Genomic DNA, 22,148 nt, shown 5'->3' with positions numbered 1-22,148 from the left:
TCTGATAAAAATCACATAAATGATTTAGTAGAAATAGCCAAATATAAAAACCCAACAACAACAACCCCCCAATACCCCCAAATCTATATTCAGGAGCTGTATCCAAGAAACTCTTGTTGAAACAAGCTGTGACTTGTACCATCAATTCTACTACTTGGCCCCCTCAATAATATAGATATGGTGATTGATAGCAGCACTACAATCAGTTCCACTAGAATGGGGATATGTGGGTGGGGAGGAATCCATAAACATCTGTGTCCAGTTACCACATAAGAAACACATACTGTATTTCTGCACTGGTTTCATATTGCTACAGGTACCTATAGTGAGAAGATGCTATTTGGATTCCACCATTATGTCCTCCTAAAAACACTTTTTTCTAGTATAAATTTCAGTCACCTATTTCCATCAGAGAAATCTCAGACACTGATAACTGAGCCCCTCAAATGCAAAATTGTTTTCTGTGATAAGCAGTCAGCTGTCCAGAATGATAATTTCCTTGTTCCGTTAATCTGAAGTTGACTATATACCTATTCTTTTGAACACGGTAGGGGTGCATTGCTTTATGTTCAACAACATTCCAGTACGTTGAGATTAACTGAAACCTGCACTAGTTATTTTTGCATTGCTCTCACTTCATCCAAATGTTCTAGAAATAAGGGGACAGTATTTAAGTAATATAAGCACAACATATTGCTTCAGTTTTCTGGAATCAGTACTTCTTGAATTTAATAATAGTTTTCCTTCATCAGTGCACTACACCACAGAATATCTGAGAAAACATGCACATTTTTATTTTACACTCTTTATATTAGATGTAAACTTCCAGAATCAACACTTTTGGAGAGTAGTATGAGAGCAACTATTGTTACATAATATACAGTTTTATTAAGTGCCAAAGACTAGATTAAAAAGCATGAACACATTTTCAGTTTCAATTTATGATAAGAAGTCTAGCACAGAGAATTGCTGTTCTGCAGTATGTGAACTAGATGGCTCCTATTTGTTGGGCACTAATGCTCTTAATTTTAAAAACGCCTTCACATAGGAACAGCAGATGTCAGACAGTAGTTGAGTGCACGCTATCACTGCCAATGCAGAGCCATACTTTTAGAACTGTGAATGAGCAAAAAGATGTTAAGTCCATAAACCCTGAGGCTGTGCTTATTCTGAAAGGGGTGCAGGGCAGTTTCAACACAGTAGTAAGAAAACTGCATTTCAGGAATTTTAAAGCAAAATAGCCAGTATGATTTCAGATTTGAACCTCTAACACAGCCCTCACATTCACAGTAACTTTAAACATAATCAGAACATGTATGTATATTAAGAAAGTTACCAGTAACTCCAATTAATTACTACAGTGCTTTGCACATCTAGAAGTCACCTTGTTTGGATGGGTGGACAGAGAAGAGAGAACAATCTGTTGCTGCCGAGCTGAGGCTAAAAAGGATCTTGCTATGTCTGATTTCAATTGAGAAGAAAAGTAACACTGAAACAGACCTACCTTGTTACAAGACTTACTACAGAAATGTACAAAAGAACTGAACCCCCACGTTTCAGAAAACAAAGCATGCCACCCACCTGGAGAAAAGAGATCTTTTAGTCTGTAGGTAGAGGATGGAGTGATCATAAAGCACCTTCCTCAAAAGCACTGATACTAGTCACTCTCAAACATGCATATTCACTTAAATTGACAACTAGGGCAACATGGTATGACAAGTCCTGTGAAGGTGGTGATTATCTCAAAAATATAAGTCATTAAATAATGAGATATGAATTCTAGTTAAGAGGTTTTATACAAAGAAAGTCATAGTTCACCATAAAGCCACCAAAGCCCATAAAATTGTAAAAATTTGTATTTATATATGTAAACAAATCATGTAGTAGTTAAAGTATCAATAATTACAAAGGGGGAAATTAATTATCTATTAGATTCTGTGAAATTTTTTCTGAGACTTGTGTCAACAAACCTGACTATGTTCATTAAAATCAGTCAGACTTGTGTAATTTTTACAATGGCAGAATTTAACCACATATAGAACTCCATAAAGGATTACAAAATTATCCTCTGTCATTTCAGAATGCTTTATACAATCGCCAAACTGTTTAGTAACTTCCTTAATTGCTCCAAAATGAGTGTAAAGGTTTGGAGTTCGCTGACAAAAGAAATTTTACTGTTCAATTTTAAAATGTTATTTTAAACCGATTCGGTTAAACTGAAAAAGTTTTGATGGAATCAGGCCAGTTATCTGTGATCTTGACTGCATTCCATGTCCCAGCTATTATTGCAAGTTAATATTTTGTACATTATTGAATATTTTGTTACCACTAAAATTATTTGTTGGAACTTTTTTGTATAAACTAACAAATCATTAAAGATATCTCTATTCCAGTTGCCTTGTCACTGTCTGAAAACTAAAAAAGGCTCATCTGCATAAATGCAGAGATTCATCTATGCTACAAACTAGAAAAAAATGAAAAAACTGTGAGAAGTTTGCACTAGAAATTGTTTTGGCTTAATATACAATCAAAAGCGGTTACCTTTGAGAAGTCCAGAATTATCAATAGGACCAGGGTACACATTCTGATCTCCCATCTGGTATTTGTCCCAGCTGTCAAAACCAACATATTTTTTCCACTGTTTGAACCAGCGACTGTCCACTAGATACCTTAAATGGAAAAACAAACCAACAAACAACTTTACTTTAAATTCAACCAATACTTAGCTTATCTTCTCAATAATATTAAAGTACCTTATGTATGATGGTATGCTTTGATTCTAGAAGGACAAGTTGGCATATTTTTAAGCACATTTGATGGCACCTGAAGTTTCTACTCCAACTGCTAAGCCTTTTTGCCTTACATTTATATTCATATTATATATATATATATATATATATAAAATCAGAAGTGAGGGCTATTTGTATGTTATTACTTCCTGTGATATTAATTCATTCCTATTAACTCACTCATACATACCAGTTTTGCAAAATGGAGAGCATCTTTGTGTCTGGTGTGCTAAACATTATCAGCACCTCTTACCAACAAGAATTTTTACTGTGGACAATTAATGTTCCCACTAATCACAAGAGGCAAGTAGTTTCACAAGGCTGTCAATACAGCACACCAGCCGTTGAAGAATGGCAAGTTCCAAAAACTGTTTCCTCTTTAGCATGAAATATCACCAGCTTTGACTTCTCTTCTCAGTTTACTAATTCAAGATATCCAAGTTAAATCTTTATACAAAGGCATTTATTATTGAACAGACCTTAAAAAAAAAAATAAAAGGCAACATACAGTAAAATAGTTTCTCTGCTGTAGTTTCATTTGTAGCATTCACGTGCAAGCACAAAAATTTTCGAACTTTGATGTTTGTCAAAAAACAAAGAGCTTAGGTATTTTGACACTTTGAGTCAGCATCAATACATATAGCAAAAGTTCTGATTTTGAAGTAGTACTAGATATTTCTCCCTATGGGTCTTCACACTTCCATATAAAGGGATAGCTCTGTAAGCCCAGGTCCACAGTATTTCTTCACAGGTTGAACTCTTTACATTTAGGCTTTTACTAAATCCAGAGAAACCTCCATTTTATGTCTTCTTTGTCATACTTTATCTAACTTCAACATACCAAATTTGTTTAGTGTTTCTCAAAGTTTCTTTTAAAAGAAGACTCCATTTTTGTTATTTCTTTTTCCTAAAAGCCTCCAAGTGCCTCTCTCTGGTCTGCATCAACCCTTTCGCTACTGCCCTCTCACATGCCAGAATATCATTACCAGGATGAAATGCTAAGTAAAACTAATGATCTAAGCTAATCCTTCTTCTGTTCTCCAGTATTTGACTACCGAGCTCTTATTTGTAGCACAACAATAATATGCTATCGAACCTTTGACAGGTCTCAAAAACTCTTCTGGTGATTCAAATACCAGTCTGCTAACGCACATAGGCATTCACCATGTAGGAATTACCCACGAATGCCAGGGAAGTAATGTAGAACAAAACATTTACACCTACAAATCCTGTTACCAAAAAATACAAAAACATTTCTTGGGTAAACACTCTTAAATGTGAGCTTCTAAACAATGTAACTAAACAAGAAAGCTAAAAGATCTAAGTTTTGACTTAAATCTTTTTGAGTTCAGTTTCTCTTACTCACAAAGACCCAGCCTGAAGTCCACCCTCAAAAGTATCCCTAGTAAACCTCTGGCAAAGTAGTAATTAAAACTCTAATTACTACTCAGTAATTACAACTACTACTTAGTAGCTAAATTCTTTCTGGTCAACTTACCAGATTCTCTTCTCACTAAGCCCTAGTTGTTCAGTTGTCTACATAATGTGCTCTTAAGCATCTGAATCAATAGATAAAAGTTCTTTGGAAAGTAAGAGAAAGAAGGCATTAGATGGGAATACATGAGATCACCACAAGCTTTTGGATGTTTATCTCCCCCATCCACCTTCAAAACCAAAGAGTAAAGTCTCAAAGGCAATTTGACAACATCAGTGACAACACTATCCTAAATCATGTTGTAAATAGTCTTGCTCCAAAATGTGGTTGCACTCACAGTAAAAGACTTTAATGATTCTGTGGATAAATTATTCCTCGCATTAAACATGCCTAGAGCATTAGTTTGCATTTATCCTAAGCAAAACAACACATACAGCAAATGCAGAGCTGTCTCAAATGTTACAGTTGCACTTCTGCCAGTACAAGAAATTTGGTCAGGGACCACGCTTCCCCCTTCCCACACCCATGTCACTATACTCTGCAGCAGGTACCTTGACAACCTCACAGTGCTTTGTCTAGACATGAGCATATTCCGCTAGCCACAATCCATCACTACTGCTCAAGAGCCGTCAGTACTGCACAAGCCACTACCGCCTCTCAAATTGTTGTTGAAAACAACTTTTATCTTGGTGCTTGTAGGACACAATTTCTTTCTGAAATTTTAAGAACTTAATAAAGCATTTAGAAAACTGTCTCAAATTGAACCAAAATTATCTAAATATCAAGTTTTCTTTTAAGTAATATTAAGGAAATTTGTATGAAAAGTATTTTGCTGTAATAATGTCCTTTTACACCCCTACTAAAGTCACAAACAGCCAGTGACTTAACAGGGTACTTTGGGCACAGTGCAACCCTTCAAATTATATGAAACAGTGTGGCTGAAGTCCTAGTCCAAAGTTATGAGATCCTCAATGCCTGGCCAATCACTATTTCAGGATTGTGGCAGAATTTACTTAACATGTTTGTTTTCAAGCGGTTTTCAACTATAATTTTTCTATCATAAAGTTCCTATCATAAAGGATAGAATGAACAAATTAGGTCTAAATTCTACAGAATTAATAAGTGCCTCCTTTTCCAAAATCCATAGTCAGATATAGATGTCTTCAGATGTGATCTGGTTCACTGAATACAAGAATGTTTTTGGAGGTACAGACTCAACAGTGAATGCAAAAAATTAGCAAAAATCTAGTCCTTTCACTCTGTCTTTACAAGTCTCAGTTCCTTTTCCAACTGCCTCTTAATATCTAACTCAATTTTCTTTAATAAATGCAAAAAGGGATAGAGTTTGATTATTCTGACATGCCCTTGGCTTTTTATTTTACAGACAAAGGTTTCCATCTTAGGAACATATGAAAGGCCAATAGCATTCTCATCTCTCTTCCCCTGCTTATCTTAAAAATCTGTGGCCCTCCAGCACTATTTCACAACAACCACAGCTGTGTTCAGTCACCTTTAAATATCCATTCTGCCACTGAACCTGCCATCCTTGCTCCTACTCCATTCCACGGCCAGTACTTTCTAGACTTGAATTTGAAGGAAACTATCAACCCTAAAGAAGGAAAACTATAAGTCTACATAGAAGGCAAATTATCATAGGCAAACTCATCCACTCTTCTAATTAATTACTGCTCACAAAGTAACTAGCTAGGAGCATAAGCTGTAGAATCGTATTGCTTTAAAATTGCTTACTGTTAAATGTCTGATTATACAGGTAACATACTGACTAATCAAAAATTTTGATGGTTGGGCATATTCACAGTACAAAAAAGCTCAGGAATGCACTCTTCTAGATTTTAATGTTCAGTATTACCAACTCAATACTTCGTAAAGTCCTTACTCTTCAACACTCAATTAATTTTGCACTGACCAAATTTTCCTCTGTGATGTCTCTTTATAGTTCTCCTAACTGAAAAGCTCTAAAATCTGTTTCCTAAAATAAAGCAGAAAAGCTTGCATTTCTTCCCTTAAAATTTAAGAATTTGTATTTTCATGCTAAAAAAGAAAGATTAATATTTCTAGTGTAGAAACAATGAAAGGCATTGTTTGAAAGGCACAGTTGAGGTCCTTCCCTGGAAACAAAACTCCAAAACCATGTTGAAGACTTGCAAATTCACACGAAATTTGAGATTTCTTGAACAATGGCAATCTAGTACTATAATGGAGAAAAGCAAAATGAAGAATGTATGAATGCCAAAAACCTGAAAACTACTCAAATATCTTTATGTTTTTATCTTTCTTCTTTCCCTTCTTCCTGTCTGAATTCACACTGAACAATACTCTGTAAGCCTGGTATATTTTGGGCATGTGGTCAGTACTAGTAGGATTACATCACTGGTAATTTTGTTGCATTTTTTTCAGTCAGTAAAAACAAAAAAACTACAAAGCAAAATTGTTGTGAAACACTAACTTTTGCAACCGTAAAAAATAAGGTAACATCTAAAAAGTGTGATTAAAATTACGTTTTGTCAGACTACACGTGACTACATGGGTTTTTTTTAAAAACTTCTATTAAAGACTGAAAAAGATTTGTGAAGCTTCAGTGCACTCGAGCAAAACTTAATACTCTAGTTAAAGTTGTTGTAACATGATGGAGTATTTATCTCCATATGGTAATTTTTAAATAGAGCAATAACAACAAAATGAACTTCCTGGTAAGCAGCAAACAGTCCACAACTAGTTCTCACGACTTCTTACAGACTACATCATATCATAATAATCAAATCTGAAGTGAAACACTAAAGATTTGATATGGCTCTGGGCAACAGAGCCTAGTGAAGTTGACCAGAGCAGACTATGGCTTTGAAAGTACTGCCTTATTCACTATCCAAATATTCAACTCTTAACATCCTTTATAAACAAAGTTAAGCAGGATACTTGCACATGTTTGATAATGTATTTATTTTCTGTTCTGAAATAACAGCTTTCTGTTGAATCAAGATTCACCAGAATTAAACTTCTTAATTTAACCAAGTATAGTCTTCACCCTCACAAAGATATTCTTAAGAGCAAATTCAGTAAAGCAGATGAGCATTTTACCACTACTGTGAGATAAACAGTAGTATGCATTACTTGCAAAAGGAGGATTTAGTGATTTGTATAATTAAGAAAAATATGTTACAGATAGCTTTTGACAAATTCTAACAGATACTGTAGCCATGAATTCTTATAGTGACTTACTGGCTATGCGTGCATACGTATAAATATTTTTAATAAATATATATATGGCATTTTAATCAGCACGAACTTTTACTTCAATAAAAATCTAGTACAGGTGAGAACTGCTTTTAATTTACTATAGAACACTAACACAGCAGCAGCAACCTTGCACCTTTACAAGAACTTTTTCTTAAGCAATAGATGAAATACTTCTTTTTCAGCAAGAAAAATGGATGGTTATGTGCAAATGCCATACAATTCCTTCATCTCTATGCAAGAAGGATTTACCATGTTAAAAGATTATATTGCAAAAAATGTAATTTTACCACGCCTAGCTTAGGGGATCACACTGCTATAGCACATACCTAAATCCAGACTTCTTAGCATTAAGGTAAAGACTAAAAATCAAATCTTCAGAGTATGAATTTAAATCCTACAAACACCTTCAATTTAGCGTTCTCATCAAAAATCAACAAAACTAGTCAACTACACAAAACAAGGCAGGGAAACCCTAATAGGTTTGGCAACTTAGTTTTTTTTTCATCAATGTTGCAGTATCTGTGATACAATAAAGCACCCGAAAACTAAATACCACCTATGAATTGGTTGAGAAGAAAAATATATAATTCAAGTAAATAGAACTACATGCCCTGAAGCCTCATTTCTTTAATTAGAGTTGATCACTTTTTAGGGGAAACCTATCAAAAATTTGCAAGATGCTCTTGAGACTACATACATTTCACTGTATTGTATGTATTGTCTCAGATACATAAATAGCATACCATGCATTAGTAATAAAGAGATAAAAACACCTGCATTTTATGCTTATTACATTGTTCTGTGTTTATTTTTGTTACTATTACTCAATGTGGAAAAGCTCTCAAAAATAGTCTAATGCTACACCTAAGCATTTTTTTTTTGTTTTTTTTTGAACTGTGGACCTCATTGAGACAGCTACCCCAGAACACCTTAGCACAGTTTGAAAATATGACCTAACCATTCTCGAAAGCAACTATTAACAAATGATTGTTTTCTACTACTGATGGTATCAAGACTTCATTCAACTAGGAAATGAAAATTGTGTTCTTTCAGAAGTCACCAGTCAAGCTAACAAATGGGCTAGCCAGCCCATCTTCAGGCGTGAAACACACATGAAGGATTTCTATAGAAACTGAAGCAGAGAACAGTCTCAAATTTCTTGGTATGCTGTTTTGAAGTGCAAATCTAGAAATCAAGATGACTTCACAATGAGGAAAACTCATTAACTTTTAAAATAGCAAATGCTTAACATTTACAGGCATTTTAAATAAATCAGTCACTTCAATAAATTGCTTGATATGAACAATACAACTCAGTTTGTTTATATTAGACACCTAGAGCTAACAAGTTTATAACAGAAATACATAAATACTGGAACAGCTCCAAAGTATTAGGTAAAAGTAAACAGAAAAACACATCTGATTTGCTGAAAATTACATTAAAATATGATATAGTTCTTGTTATTGGAAATATCTGTTCAGCTTAAGTAGTTTTAAGTATTTTCCCTTAGTTATATTGCATATGTTTAAAGAGATCTATATTTTCTTTTATCAAGCAGAAAGCTGTAAAATATGTTTATGGCCAGGTGCCCAGTCCCAAATCTGGCCTACTTCAGTATTCAGAGTTTACTTCTGACCGAGTTTCAGATCTTTTTACAAGAAATATCTGCTCTCACCTGTAAAACATTTCTTGTCAATCTAAAGCAGATTATAATATACAAGAGATAATTTATACTCTTAAATCCATTAGATGCCAGATAATAAATAAGAATATAACCTTATATCCACCCAGATCACAAGAGAAGTTTGTATAACCAAAATCTACACTATTCATATCAGATCAGTCACAAGAAAAGTCAGTCCTTGCAGACATGTTTCAAAGATTTGTAGAATGTATTTAGAACATGTTCTGTATCATTCTGGTAACAAAGGCATGGACAACCTATGCAATGGCAAAGATTTCCTTGCACATGGGGCACATATTACACCAAAGTGTACTCTTTGTCTTTACTATATTTAGGCTTTCAGATCACAGGGATTCAGTGTTATTACAACAGGTGATGAAATAGAGAATGAAATTCTGAATCCTGCAGTATAAATTCCAACATCCTCCTCCTTTTAGCAGCTGATGACAAAAGTGATAACCTTTATTTAAAGTCCGAGGGTCCTCAAAGATTAAATTTGCTTTTCTTGTCTTCCAGTCTTACTTCAGGCTATAAGTCTTACTTCAGCCAACTGATTATGGACAGAAGTTGAAAAATGATTAGAATATTTCTTGGTATCCTCTGATATTGTATGTCACTTCATTTCTCTGAAAAGCAGTGAAAACTGCTGGTCATACCTAGCTCATCCCATATAGAAACTATTCTCTAATACTTTCTTACCATTTAGGCAGAACATTAAGTTATTTATTTGAATGATTCCTTGAGATGTACTGACAATTACAAAGCACAGTACTCAACATTTCAACCCATTATCGTCTTCCTGCTTTTCTATACTCAGGTGGTTTTCAAGGCATAGATTAATTTTCACCTTAAGCTACTTCTAAATTATTTTCTTTAAAAATAACATATTCCTCACATACTAAAATGTGTGATATTCTACTTCATTCTCATGGTTAAAATTTAATAAGGTTTACTTTGAAACATTGGAAACCAACATTAAAAAGCAAAACATAACCGCTTAAAACCTGTTAGCCGAAAGCACTAAACAGACTAACTCTGTCTTTAGGATTCCAACCTCAAATAGCACTTAAAGGCAACAACACCGAGGAAACAGTTCACTGCAGACAACATTATACTTCAGTCCCCATTAAAGTGGGATGAAATAGTATTTCCAGCATTTACAAAGGACTGCTGATACCTGTGGATAAAGGAACACTAGTAACTCTTTTGTTCCTGGCTGTGTTCTCATCAATTATTGGACTTCAAGTTTCTCCAACTTAATCTGCACATCACTGAGAAAAATTAAGAATTTTATTGTTTTTCCTAATGTAGGTAACAAATATTTTGGTCCTTGTACTTCTATGTAACAACATGGTCACATATTAAAACATGGTTATCAGATGATAGTCATGCATTACATCTAAAATACACATCTGCATTAGGTAAAGCAGTTAAAATTACCCACAAAGACAGTATCCTCATGAATGATTAAGTGTAGAGAATTAGGGTAGCCAAAATGGGATGGCTTAATAGTCTTTATCCATTAACTTACAAAACCAAAAGAATGAGGCTATTATAACTTCTGTAAAAGTGTGTTCATTTCTTTTAACAAAACTCAACAAATAGAAAAATCAATGATAAACTTATACAAAGCTTTAAAATTTCACAGCTGCATGATCACATATGGACACTGTTCACTTCACAAAAAATAATGGTGGGACAGCTTTTAACCAATTTCTAATTATTTTGTGGTCTTCCAGTTTTATCATATAATTTAACTTCAGCTGTGGTTTACTGCCATTTTGAATTCATACACTGTTAATACAACATCAATATTACATAAGTATGACTCCTTTTCTTAAGGCAGAAGTTGATAATAAAAAAACCAATACAATTATAATCTTGGTATTTTGCATTGCTGTTCAGAGCATTCTGAACACTTTCTTCAGTTATATATTATGAAAATTAAACAACATTTAATCTAGGTTTATTTATACTGATAGGTCAGTCCCTGGACTTCCAAAAATCAAAGCAATTCACTTGAAGATGCAATATAGATACTTCATACAGAGGCATTCATTCTACCACTGTGTACTGCTGGGATACAAAATCTTCTGGACACAAGTCATTTCACAGCAAAACTTTTCAAATTGTCCAGAGAGATAGTTCAGTTTTTCTCTCCTCTCCTTAATGTGCTTGAGTACAGATTAAGCAATACTGAGGACAAAATGGAACAACTGTGTTGCTGAAAGCAAATTAGGACTCCTGTTTAAAGGCATAACATTCAATTTCTGTTCTTGCAAGATTCCAAGCCAGTATTTCATAGCATAAAAATATGTAATGTAGGAAGGGGCTTACATCTGTATTTCTACTCTAAACGATTAGACTAGCCAACATTATTTGACCAAGTACATTCATGATTAATAGACGACTTCAAAAATCAAATTTCTGTCTGAATTAACAAGCTCTACATATAGAGAAACTAAAATCTTAAGACCTCAAAAGAGAAGATAATTAGTCTACTTCCTCATATACAACTGAAACCATGATTTTATTCAAAATTAGGCAAATCCACAAAAAATCCAGGTGTCAAAGAGATCAAAAAATGTATCCCTTAGCTTCCTGTTTTAAGAAATCTTAGTCTAAATATTTTACATTCCTCCTCAGAAATAAAAGCTTTGTTGAACTAAATGCATTAAGATAATTCCAAAACAACTAATTAGATTATACCAGTCAAAAATCTAATGCAGAACTTGGACAATAAGATTTCAAAGACAAAAATTAACAACCTAAACCTCATTTGAAACCAAAAGAAGACAATTCTATCCTTGGAGCACTGACACGGTGCTCCTCGTTTCCAATCATACTAAGCCATCAGTTCAGAATATTATTCAAAATGTTGCTGAGGTGTGCAGCCCATAGCCTCTGCTCATGCTCTCAGGGAAATCAAGGAAAAATCTTCCATTTATATTCAACCTGTACTCCACTCATGTGCACCACATTAATGGATAATCAAACACGGAAATCTATGGAAAGATCAGAGTATAAACTGTTATTAAGGTTATGCACTTCAATATCAAGGTTATCATCAATGATGGGCACTGCAGAATTTTCATGTAGTGCAATCTATGCCCATTCATTAAGATTCAGCCAATAAAAGTCTCACAGTGGAAAAAGGGACAATATTTTGTTCATCTTCTAAGAAATATACTAGTTGGTGAACAATGTCACCAGAATTTCAGGAGTGATGAGTATCAGAGATATCTGAAAGAATACAAACCTCTACAGTTCTGCATTTTTCATAATCTGCAAGTCTTAAAAATCAAGCACCTATCCCATCACTACGTAAATAGATCCAAAATTTATTGGCTAGCAATGCTGAAAATGAGCACCTTCCTTCTTGTCTGAGCTTCAGCGTGCAGATACTTTCTTAAATCTTCATCTGGTAGTCTAAAATTCTTATCCTATAAGATACTGTCTATCCTACATAAGCATTTGAACACAAGACTAGATATTCCATCACGACAGACTGAGTCCCTTATGTTCTTCTCTGTAAGGCAGGTTTCTTCTTTCTCTACTAAATTTTGAGATTTTTGAATCTATTCCAAATCAACACCTTCAATGACACGTGGACACATGGACATTATTAATGGTTTCACTAATATCTTACTTTATATGGCACATCTTTGTACTGCCACATAGTATTTCATATTTAAATATTTAAGGATTGCGTGTGTTCCCTTAGGCACCAAACTCCCTGGGACAATTAGTTGTCCACTGTGACAGCCTAGTCTGTTTTCAAGTCAGTGCTTTCAAAAATACCAATGCTATCAATATTCTCTCCTGCTCACAAGTTAATATATGGCAAGAAACATAGGAAAGAAACACAGTGGGAGAGAGAAAACTAGATGAAACTGACTGACAGAAACACACTGTTATTATTACTCAGTGTAAGTGAAATATTAATTGTCAGATAATATCGAAGGCATGCAACAGGACAAGAGGCAATGGGCACAAACTGAAACACAGGAAGTTCCACCTGAATATAAGGAAGAACTTCTTTACTGTGAGAATGACAGTGCACTGGAAAAGGTTGCCCAGAGAGGTTGTGGAGCCTCCTTCTCTGCAGATATTCAAAACCTGCCTGGATGTGATCCTGTCTAATGTGTTCTAAGTGACCCTGCTTGAGTAGGGGGGGTTGGACTAGACGATCTCCAGAGGTCCAACCTCAACCATTCTGTGATTCTGAGAAAGGTGAGAAATGTGGTCTCACAGTCTAGCCCATGGAGGGCAAGTGTGCGTAAGAGGTAGCAAAGTAAAGGGTATGAGCGCATTTATAATGTCATTCATAAGTAATTTAGGCAACATTGCTGACCAAGAGTCAGAGATGATCAGCAGCTAGAGAGAAAGCAGGGCTGAAAGAGGACTTGAAGACAATAAACCTGTCCTCAATGTGAGGGGAAATTAGAGATATTCAGAAGTTACATACAAGAATGGATAGTCTTCATGAACTCCTTTAAGCAAACTGCTCCAAGATCAATAACCTTCAGCACTGAAAACTGTACCTTTGTAACACTAAAAACCAGAAAAGCTTGGCAAGGTTCTCAAGAGTTCCACTGCAGCTCTAAATGCATTAAAAGACAACACTAAGGCGAGTTGGTTGTGCCAATTATGCATGACTAGAAAAACGATGAAAATTAACAGCTCTCAACTTTTTCAGAGTAGATTCAGGAAGATACTGACTCAGACCAAATTTGTCTGCAATTGTAATGATCAAATTTTTCTTTTTCTTTCCGAAGAAGAAATTAAAATCTGCACTAACAATTAAAATCCCCTTCACTTGTCAAGGATCAGCGGAATTTCAAAATACTAAGTAGTAATCACACTGGATCCTAATGAGATATAAAACCATATACAACATTTCTTCTATTCTAAAACAGAATTAAAGATACTTTCAGCCACTGGATCTGAAGGTTTTTTGAACAACATTGTAAGAAGAAAGAATTAAGAAAATATGTAATTCAAGTTTTGTGGAATGCCAGTAGGGTTTATAATGTTGAATTCACTAACGAAAGTAGTGAATGTTTTTTAAGCCGCTGGTAATCTAATAAGCTTATGTCTTGCAAAAGCTTTATTTTGATGTTTAATTAACATACCTGTTTAGAAAAAAATGTAAAAATGGAAGAATCCTCAATCTCTCCTAGTTCAATCAATTTATTAACTGTCTATAAAAATAGGAGTGTAAGAACGCAAAAAGGCCATTCCAGATAACTAGCCCCAAAACCCTTTCTCTGAGGACAGGACATTCAGAACACATTCATCTTGCCCATCCACTGAGGCAATATATTTTAATCTATACTATGCCCAAGCTATTTTTAACATCTTATGAAACAAATTTTACAGCTTACTCAATGTACAACTGTTTCACTATTCTGTAATTTCTTACCTAACATCTAACTTTAAAAATGTTGCATTAAAGTCACTTTCATTTCATTAGTTCTTCATATTCACTGCAGAGAGAAGAAAGATTTCATTGCCCTCATTATAGATAAAAGACCTGCCTCTCTTCGCCCTATTCTTTAGTTTCCTCTTTTATTAATGGAAAACTCCAAAGCTTTATACTTTCCTTATAATAGCTTATTGTTTTCCTCTCGACTCTACTCCTGAATAACTTAGACAAAACTTTCAATATAAGCTGGTAATTTTGGAAGTAGTGTATTTTAAATAGAATACTTTAAGGCCCAATCAGAACAAGCTGATATACCATTGTTCAAATTTTTTTCAGCAACGCTAACTACTGAATGAATGAAACTGCAATTCTGAATCAGTACTTAAAGCACTTTAACTATTACGTTTCCTTACTGACCCCCTACAAGATCTAAAGGCTATTACCAAAACCTCTCTGAATAACATATCTAGACTAAATATATTCCTTAACTGGTGATGTCTTAAATACATAGCTCTAAGTATTATTCTTATGAATGCACATGTATACCTATTTTTGTTCCTAGATTTACTAGTTCAAGAGTCAAAGTTAAGACTTTGCCATAGCTTTTTCAGCCTTAAAACATCCAACTAGTATTGAAATATTAGATTCGATAGCAATCACAGCTAAATACACTTAATATAAATATACTTAAATATACTTGTTTAGAAGCTTATTTCTCCAACTGATTTTTACATACATTAAAATACATTATGTACTAAAAACACAGCTTAAATAGACTTACTGGTTTTAGTCATTATGTAGACAGTCATAAAGTTATTTTCATTTTGAGTAATATTAACCGTTTGAGAAAATTTTAAGTCCTTGGAAAGTACCCAACAGACTCATAAAACAAAAATCTCTTAAAATAGAAGATTTCAAGTCTATGCAACCTTGTACTACGACTGGTCATTTTCAACATTATCATGTGAATTGATTTCCTTTTTCTAGTTGCTGATATTTCTCAGTTTAAGAGCAGCCTGTTCTTATGCCAAAAAGTGAACACACACTCAGCAGTATTTGAATAATGCATCAGAATATATGTATGGTTCTGACACATGCTGCAGTATCAACACTGTTAAATATAGTCTTTTATAGAACTGGAACAGTGAGTGATGACAGCTGAAATGAGGTGGGCAAGTTCTACTTTTGTGTATTTGTAATTTTTAGCAAGTTTGTGTTTTAGCCTTTGGTTTGGGGTGATAATTTCACAAGGGAAAAGACAAAAAGGTTGAGTGGTGGAAAAAGTGTCAGCTCCTTTTCCTGTTTTTTTATTTTATTTTTATTTTTTTTTTTGAAGAAAGAAAAAAGCTTGCTTCCTAGCCTCAAATAATTCAGTTACAGAAGTTCAATTAACAAAACACATCTGGAAAGAGATGCTTCTTTAACCTGCCTGATTCTTTTCAACCAGGGATTATTCTGCTGGCAATCTGTACGGCATACTAAGAAATATTTCATCCCTGACCAGAAAAACATGTGTTTGAAGATGTTTGTTACGGATTAGACATTCCTAGGGGCCTGCTGGCACCTTCAGCGGCCTCTTTTTATGCAATTAACACGGCCACGGGGAAATTGAAGTTTCAACTCGAGGCCCATCGCAGCCGAGGACGGGTTTCATAGCGACATTCCTACGCTACAGACACGTTTTCTGGTAACCTGAAGGTGACGCCGGAGCCGTTTCCTCCCTTCAGCGCGGATGACGGCAGACCCGCTCCTCCCGCAGCCCTTCTCCCCGCGGGGCCGCCGGGCCCCTCGCCGCCCGCGGCCGCCATCCGCCACCCCCTCCCCCGTCGAGGAGCCGACGTCGGGGCCTGCCCCCTCCTCCCCTCGGCCGCCGCGGCCCTACGGCCGCCCCCAACCCGCGGCCCGCCGCTCCCCGCCCGGGAGCTGCCACCCGCCTCTCCTTCCGTCTCCCACAGGGCGCGCAGGGGGCCGCGTTGCCCCCCGGCGGCCGCGGGCAAGGCTGAGGCAAGGAGGTCGGTCCCTCCGCCGGCCCGGCGGCACCGGGGGCGGAGGGAGCCGCCCGCGTCGACCAGCCCGGGCCCCCCGGCCCCTCCCTCACCAGGTGTCGCCCTTGCGGAGGGCGGTTTTGAGCAGCGCCGCGATGTCCGTGCGCTGGGTCTCCAGATCCGCCGCGCCTCCCTCCGCCATCTTCTCCCCCCGGCAACAGCGGCGGCGGCAGCAGCGGCGGCAGCAGGGGCAGGAGCGGGCCGCGCTGCATGCTGGGAGTGACGCCGACCGGGGAGACGCCCTCGCCCCCCCTCCCTTCCCACAATCCGCAGGGCGGGGGCCGGGCAGGGGGAGCTGGGCCGCCGCAGCCGCCGCCGCCACGCTTGCTGCCGTCCCCTAGCGGCCGGGAGGTCTGTCATGGCACCACTTGACAAGCAGCGCGCATGCGCGCGGCCCGGCCGCAGGGGCGGGCGAAAGGAGGCGGGGCGCTCGGCGGGGCGGGGCCGCTGCTGCATGCCGCCGCTCGTGGGGAGGGGAGGGGAGCTCGGGGCCGCGGGACGATGACTCAGCACGGCCATAGGCTGACGGGAAAGGGAGGAGGCGGCCCCGACGGAGACGCCAGCCCTGCGCCCGCCGGGGGACGTGGCCTGTCCGCCAGGCCCCGCCCCCTCGGCCCAGCCGCCCGCAGGCCCCGCCCCCTCGGCCCGGCGCCCCGCAGGCCCCGCCGCCGGCGCTGCCGCTGGCCCGTGGCGTGGGCGGCGGGACGCCCCGTGGTGCCGCGGCGGCGGCTCTGCCGGGGCGGGTTGGGCGCTGCGGGCGCGTCGTGGGGGCGAACTGCGCGGGCCCAGCCGGGGCCGGCGCTTCGGCCGCGCTGCCGGCGCTCAGGCAGTCCGCTGGCCTCCGCCGTGCGCCGCGGGGTGTCGCAGCCTGCTGGCTGCGGCCTGGCGCGGAGCGTCGCCGTCGCGTCCTCCCCGGGCGGTTCCAACCCTGTGAGAGCAGGTCTCCAAAGGGGTCTGAAGGAGGGTTGTGATGGAGACCGTGTTTCGGGGATAAAGGGCTTTTGGGATGCCCTCTTCGCTTTGCTCTCAGTGGTTTACTTTAACCATAAATGTAATTAGGTGCTGGACACCTTGCTAGCAGATGAGTGGTTTGGGTCCCTCTAATGACACAGGCAAGCACTGCTGCGGGTGTAAACGTTCCCAGATCTTTACAGAAACCACGGGATAGTTTGTTGGGTCTGTTTCAGTCGTCCTTATCAAAACCTGATAGTTGTACAAGCAGTGCAACCGGACGTTTGATACCTGACCAAAAGTTAAATGAGTCCATGTGTTACGTGCCATTAACAGAACTCTCCCTGTTCTACCTTTCCACTTGGATATTGATTTCATCAAATCAAAACCGTATAGAAAATCAGGCTGAGGGAGTAAGTGCTGATGACAAACATCTGAAAACACTGAAAATTGTCTATGTGCCAAAGTTAAATTTTTACAAAAAATATATTTGCTTGTAAATTAGGGGAAAATATTTGTCAATTCGCTATGCTGGAAAACAGCTTTATTGTTCAGCAGTTTGCAGTAAGACCAAGACCAGTTTGCTTTGCCAGAGGGCTCACCTGGAGCCACCCGTGCCTCTACTTTTTGGGTTTCCGAATCGCAGTTACTAAGTGAAAGAACTCCTTTTCCTGAATTTAGTCTATCCATGGTACAGAAGCAGATATTAGACAGACATTAGATATTAAAAGTCTTAAGCGGAAAGGAGTATAATGTGCTATCTGAATCGGAGCTTTGCTTAAGAACTGTAAAGGAGAGACAAGAATGACTAAGTCTCCTTCCGGGATTGTTAGCGCTTCACAAGAAGTAGCTGTGCCTTTCACACTGAAACAGCACATAGTCTTCACAAGCTTCAAGAAATGTTTCATCCATGCAAAATTCTTGAAAACTGCCAGTTAGTGTTAAATCTGTATTTTCAGTAAAGCTTTCTGAGTTGGCAAGGAATTGTTTGCAAGTACATCTGTCCTAGACAGTGCCTGGGGATTTTTGCATTTTAAAACATTGGATAAACAAGAACAGCGCTGGAGATACTGATGAATGACCTCCTGCCCTCTCTGATAAAAACAAGCTTTTGTAATATAGATTTATATCTTAGTGCTTTCAATATAATTGAATTCAGGATATTGTTAATCTAGCTGAGAAAGGTGGCAGACTTTCCAGTAATCATTGGGCCTCCCTTGTTACCTGATTTCATTGCTATCTGATGAATTCTTGTAAACATGTTGCGTTGTTTTTCTACACATTGATCCTAAAAAAAGGGAAACAATTAAAATAATGTATAGCTGCTCAGACATTTAGCAAATGGGTTGCAGATAACAAAGCATGTGAGTTGATGATTCTATTGATTCCCAATACAACACAAAGTTTACGCTCTCAGTTCTTGTTTTCAAGTCAATTAGTGGACTTTGATAAAGAAACTTGTGGCTTCATCTTTTGGGATATTAGCCTGTCTGCTTCTCTCCAGGAAAGCCAGTGTACACAGTACGTTCCGTAGAAATGGCAGACAACTGTAAGTCTCGCCTCAAATATACTATAGAAAAAAAAAACCCCACTTCTCCATATCTTCTTTTCTTCCTACGCCTTCTAAAGCATAGCTGTAAGTTTATGGAGGAGAAAAAATGTTTCAGGTTCCCTTCCCCAAAGCCCGGCAAACACTCAAGTTACATGGTACGATTACAGCTAGGGTGACTCTTTCAATTTCCTATTTAGTTTAAAGCTGAGTCAGATATGTAGCTTGAATATCCATGGGTACATATTTTACATATAGCATTCATACATGTAGTCAGGAAAATGCATTGGTAATTGCACTTCTGGGTGAGAAATCTGACGGAAACTCTTTTAAGGCTAGTGTTACTAGCTTAATATGTTTTAAATACTTAAAGTGGAATGGAAGGTCAATTATCAGTATCTACCATTGCTGTTTTTGTTCCATATCTTACTTTTTGGGGGATGTATGGGAGCTGTCTTAAAATAATGATAAAGTTACAAGCTTCTTTGAAGTAGTTCAGTAACAGAAACAAGAAAGCAGAAATCACAATATACTGGAGCTATATAATGGCAAGATAAAGCAGGGCACTTGTAAGGCAAATTGACATAGGAACAAAAATTTAGTACTTTTGAAACTTGGGGAAACCCAGGGTAGCATGGAAGAAATGACGGATAGAAGCACATAAGAATATACTTTTAAGAGAGAGAAGTATGGGATAAATTTAAAAGACAGAGAAGTGTGGAAATAACATGTAATTAAGATATTCACTCTGTAGATGATTTGCTTAATTCATGTAGGTTGTGTGTAACAGTGTTAAATCTTTGTATGAGTTAGGTGGAATGGCAATTTCTAGATGTTATTGCAATAGCACACTATCTTTTGTTGAGACAAAAAATGCCCCCAGCATTTTAAAATTTGATAGTTCTTTATTTGGTTAAATTAATCCAACTTTATATTTTTACCGTATTTTTAGTAGTTAAGGATGTTTCAAATGAGAGAACAAAGGTTTAGACTGCTGAAGATGTGACTGTTATTTTTCTAATTTATGTAACACAGAGTGTTCAGTCTTCCTTTATCTTCTTATCTGCATGTCCTTAATCTAATAACATTGTATCCTTAGAAGAATTAAATAAGAACATTCATAGATGAGAATATAGGGGAATGACAATATAGAAAAGTCCAGTGGGACCAAGTGAGGATGTCTCAGAAGTCTTTCTAATTTAATGACAGTAGAAGAAATGCCAACATTTTCCCATTATTCTAATTTAAATTTTTTAAATAGTGGAAAGTATTCTTTTTATTTGTTTTTATAATTTTCCAGAGAATTAACTCTTGATAGAACATACAAGCAATTAAAAAAAATAGCTAAATATGCCAAATGGAAATATTAACAAGTTGACTATGAGCCAGCATAGTCACAAGGCACTTGTGGCCAGGAAGACCAATGGCATCCTGGGGTGCCTTAGGAAGAGTGTTGCCAGCAGGTGGAGGTGGTGATCCTGCCCCTCTACTCAGACCTGGGGGGGCCTCATCTCGAGTACTGTGTCCAGTTCTGGGCTCCCCAGTACAGGAGAGACATGCAGCTACTGGAGAGAGTCCAGTGTAGGGCTACAAAGATGATCAGAGGGCTGGAGCACCTGCCCTATGAGGAACGGCTGTGAGAGCTGGGCCTCTTCAGCCTGGGGAAGAGAAGACTGAGGGGGGATCTTATCAGTGTGTACAAGTACCTGAAGGGAGGGTGTCAAGGGGACGGGAACAAACTCTTTTCAGATGTCCCGTGTGACAGGACAAGGGGCAATGGGCAGAAATTGAAGCACAGGAAGTTCTGCCTTACTGTGAGGGGGAATTTCTTCCCTGTGAGAGTGACGGAGCACTGGCACAGGTTGCCCAGAGAGGTTGTGGAGTCTCCTTCTCCTGTCTAACATGCTCTAGGTGACCCTGCTTGAGCAGGGAGGTTGAACTAGGTGATCTCCTGAGATCCCTTCCAAACTTACCCATTCTGTGATTCTGTAATGAATGTAGTTACTATCCTTTTATTGGTTACCCCTCTGTTTAATTGAAAATTTCAAATGGACTGGAAAAAAGAATGACTGAAAAACAGGCCTTTCCTATTATCTGATTTTAATGAAATGTTCATTTAAACAATAATTACCTGTTTTCACTGAGATAACATGACTTTCCATGTCCTTAACCCAGCGCTTTTAACTAGATACCAAAAGTCTGTTTTCAAATTATTGCAAATTAATTAACTTCTGTATTTCTCTTTCAAAAATGTTTTTTCCATCTAGAATTTGAAATACAGGAAATATTTTAAAAGGTATTATGGGAGCAGGTTTTAGTTACGATTGGCAGATGTGTCAAAACTCTTACCAGCTCCTATATTTGATTTGCACACCACAGTGGATCCAAAATTTCTCCTATATGGTTGATAAATGAACTGCTTGTGTTTGAAGCCAAGAGGTAAAATTAAATATGTTAAGTATACACAAAACATGTCAGTTAATATAATTCAAGAGGAACAAGTTTTAAAAAAATGATTCATAATATAGAGTTTAAACAGTAGCTGCTGAAGATTTATGGAATCTGAGCATAATGTAGAAGTTATGTTTGGTAAGATTTGTCCTTTGTGTGCTAAAAATAGGCTGCTGTTCTATGAAAATAGCTGGTACTTAAGTGGAAGGAGAAAACAGTGAGATTTATAGCAGGACCTAATATAGACAACAGAGAAGTTGAAGAAGTTAATATTGCTGGCATAAGTATATTTTTCCAGCTGTCTAAAGTATGAATAAATTGCTAGTCATTTTATTAACTGTGTCATTAAAACCAAGAGAACAAGAAGCAAAATACCGGTATAGTATGTATTAGAATAAATTCAAACTTTACATGCACAAACACATGTACATGGATTGCAACAATTAAAGCTATATCACATTTAAGGTATATTTTCTTATATGTCAAGTATATAATTACATAAAGACATATGCTAGTACTATACTTTTTAGACGGATAGTTTCTGCTTTCCTGTTGTAAGCT

General features: G+C 37.7%; 1 protein-coding gene across 5 annotated transcripts in view; it reads right to left on the bottom strand.

Annotated features, from left to right (window-relative positions):
* Window positions 1-16,961, bottom strand: part of USP15 (ubiquitin specific peptidase 15) — a 63,740-nt gene extending 46,779 nt beyond the window's left edge. For 3 of the 5 annotated variants that reach the window (XM_062584009.1, XM_062584016.1, XM_062584024.1), the window contains exons 1-2: window positions 16,690-16,961; window positions 2,542-2,669 (exon numbers count right to left, since the gene is read on the bottom strand). In XM_062584009.1, coding sequence (XP_062439993.1) covers window positions 2,542-2,669; window positions 16,690-16,778 — 217 coding nt within the window. In that variant the 5' untranslated portion in view covers window positions 16,779-16,961. The remainder of the gene's footprint in view (window positions 1-2,541; window positions 2,670-16,689) is intronic. The other 2 variants (XM_062583986.1, XM_062583993.1) reach the window with 1 other exon arrangement.
* Between the last annotated feature and the right edge of the window lie 5,187 nt (window positions 16,962-22,148).

The sequence above is a fragment of the Rhea pennata genome, chromosome 1 (assembly GCF_028389875.1).
Source record: "Rhea pennata isolate bPtePen1 chromosome 1, bPtePen1.pri, whole genome shotgun sequence".
In the NCBI taxonomy this organism is placed as follows: domain Eukaryota; kingdom Metazoa; phylum Chordata; class Aves; order Rheiformes; family Rheidae; genus Rhea; species Rhea pennata.
This window is presented reverse-complemented; position numbering and strand designations above follow the sequence as displayed.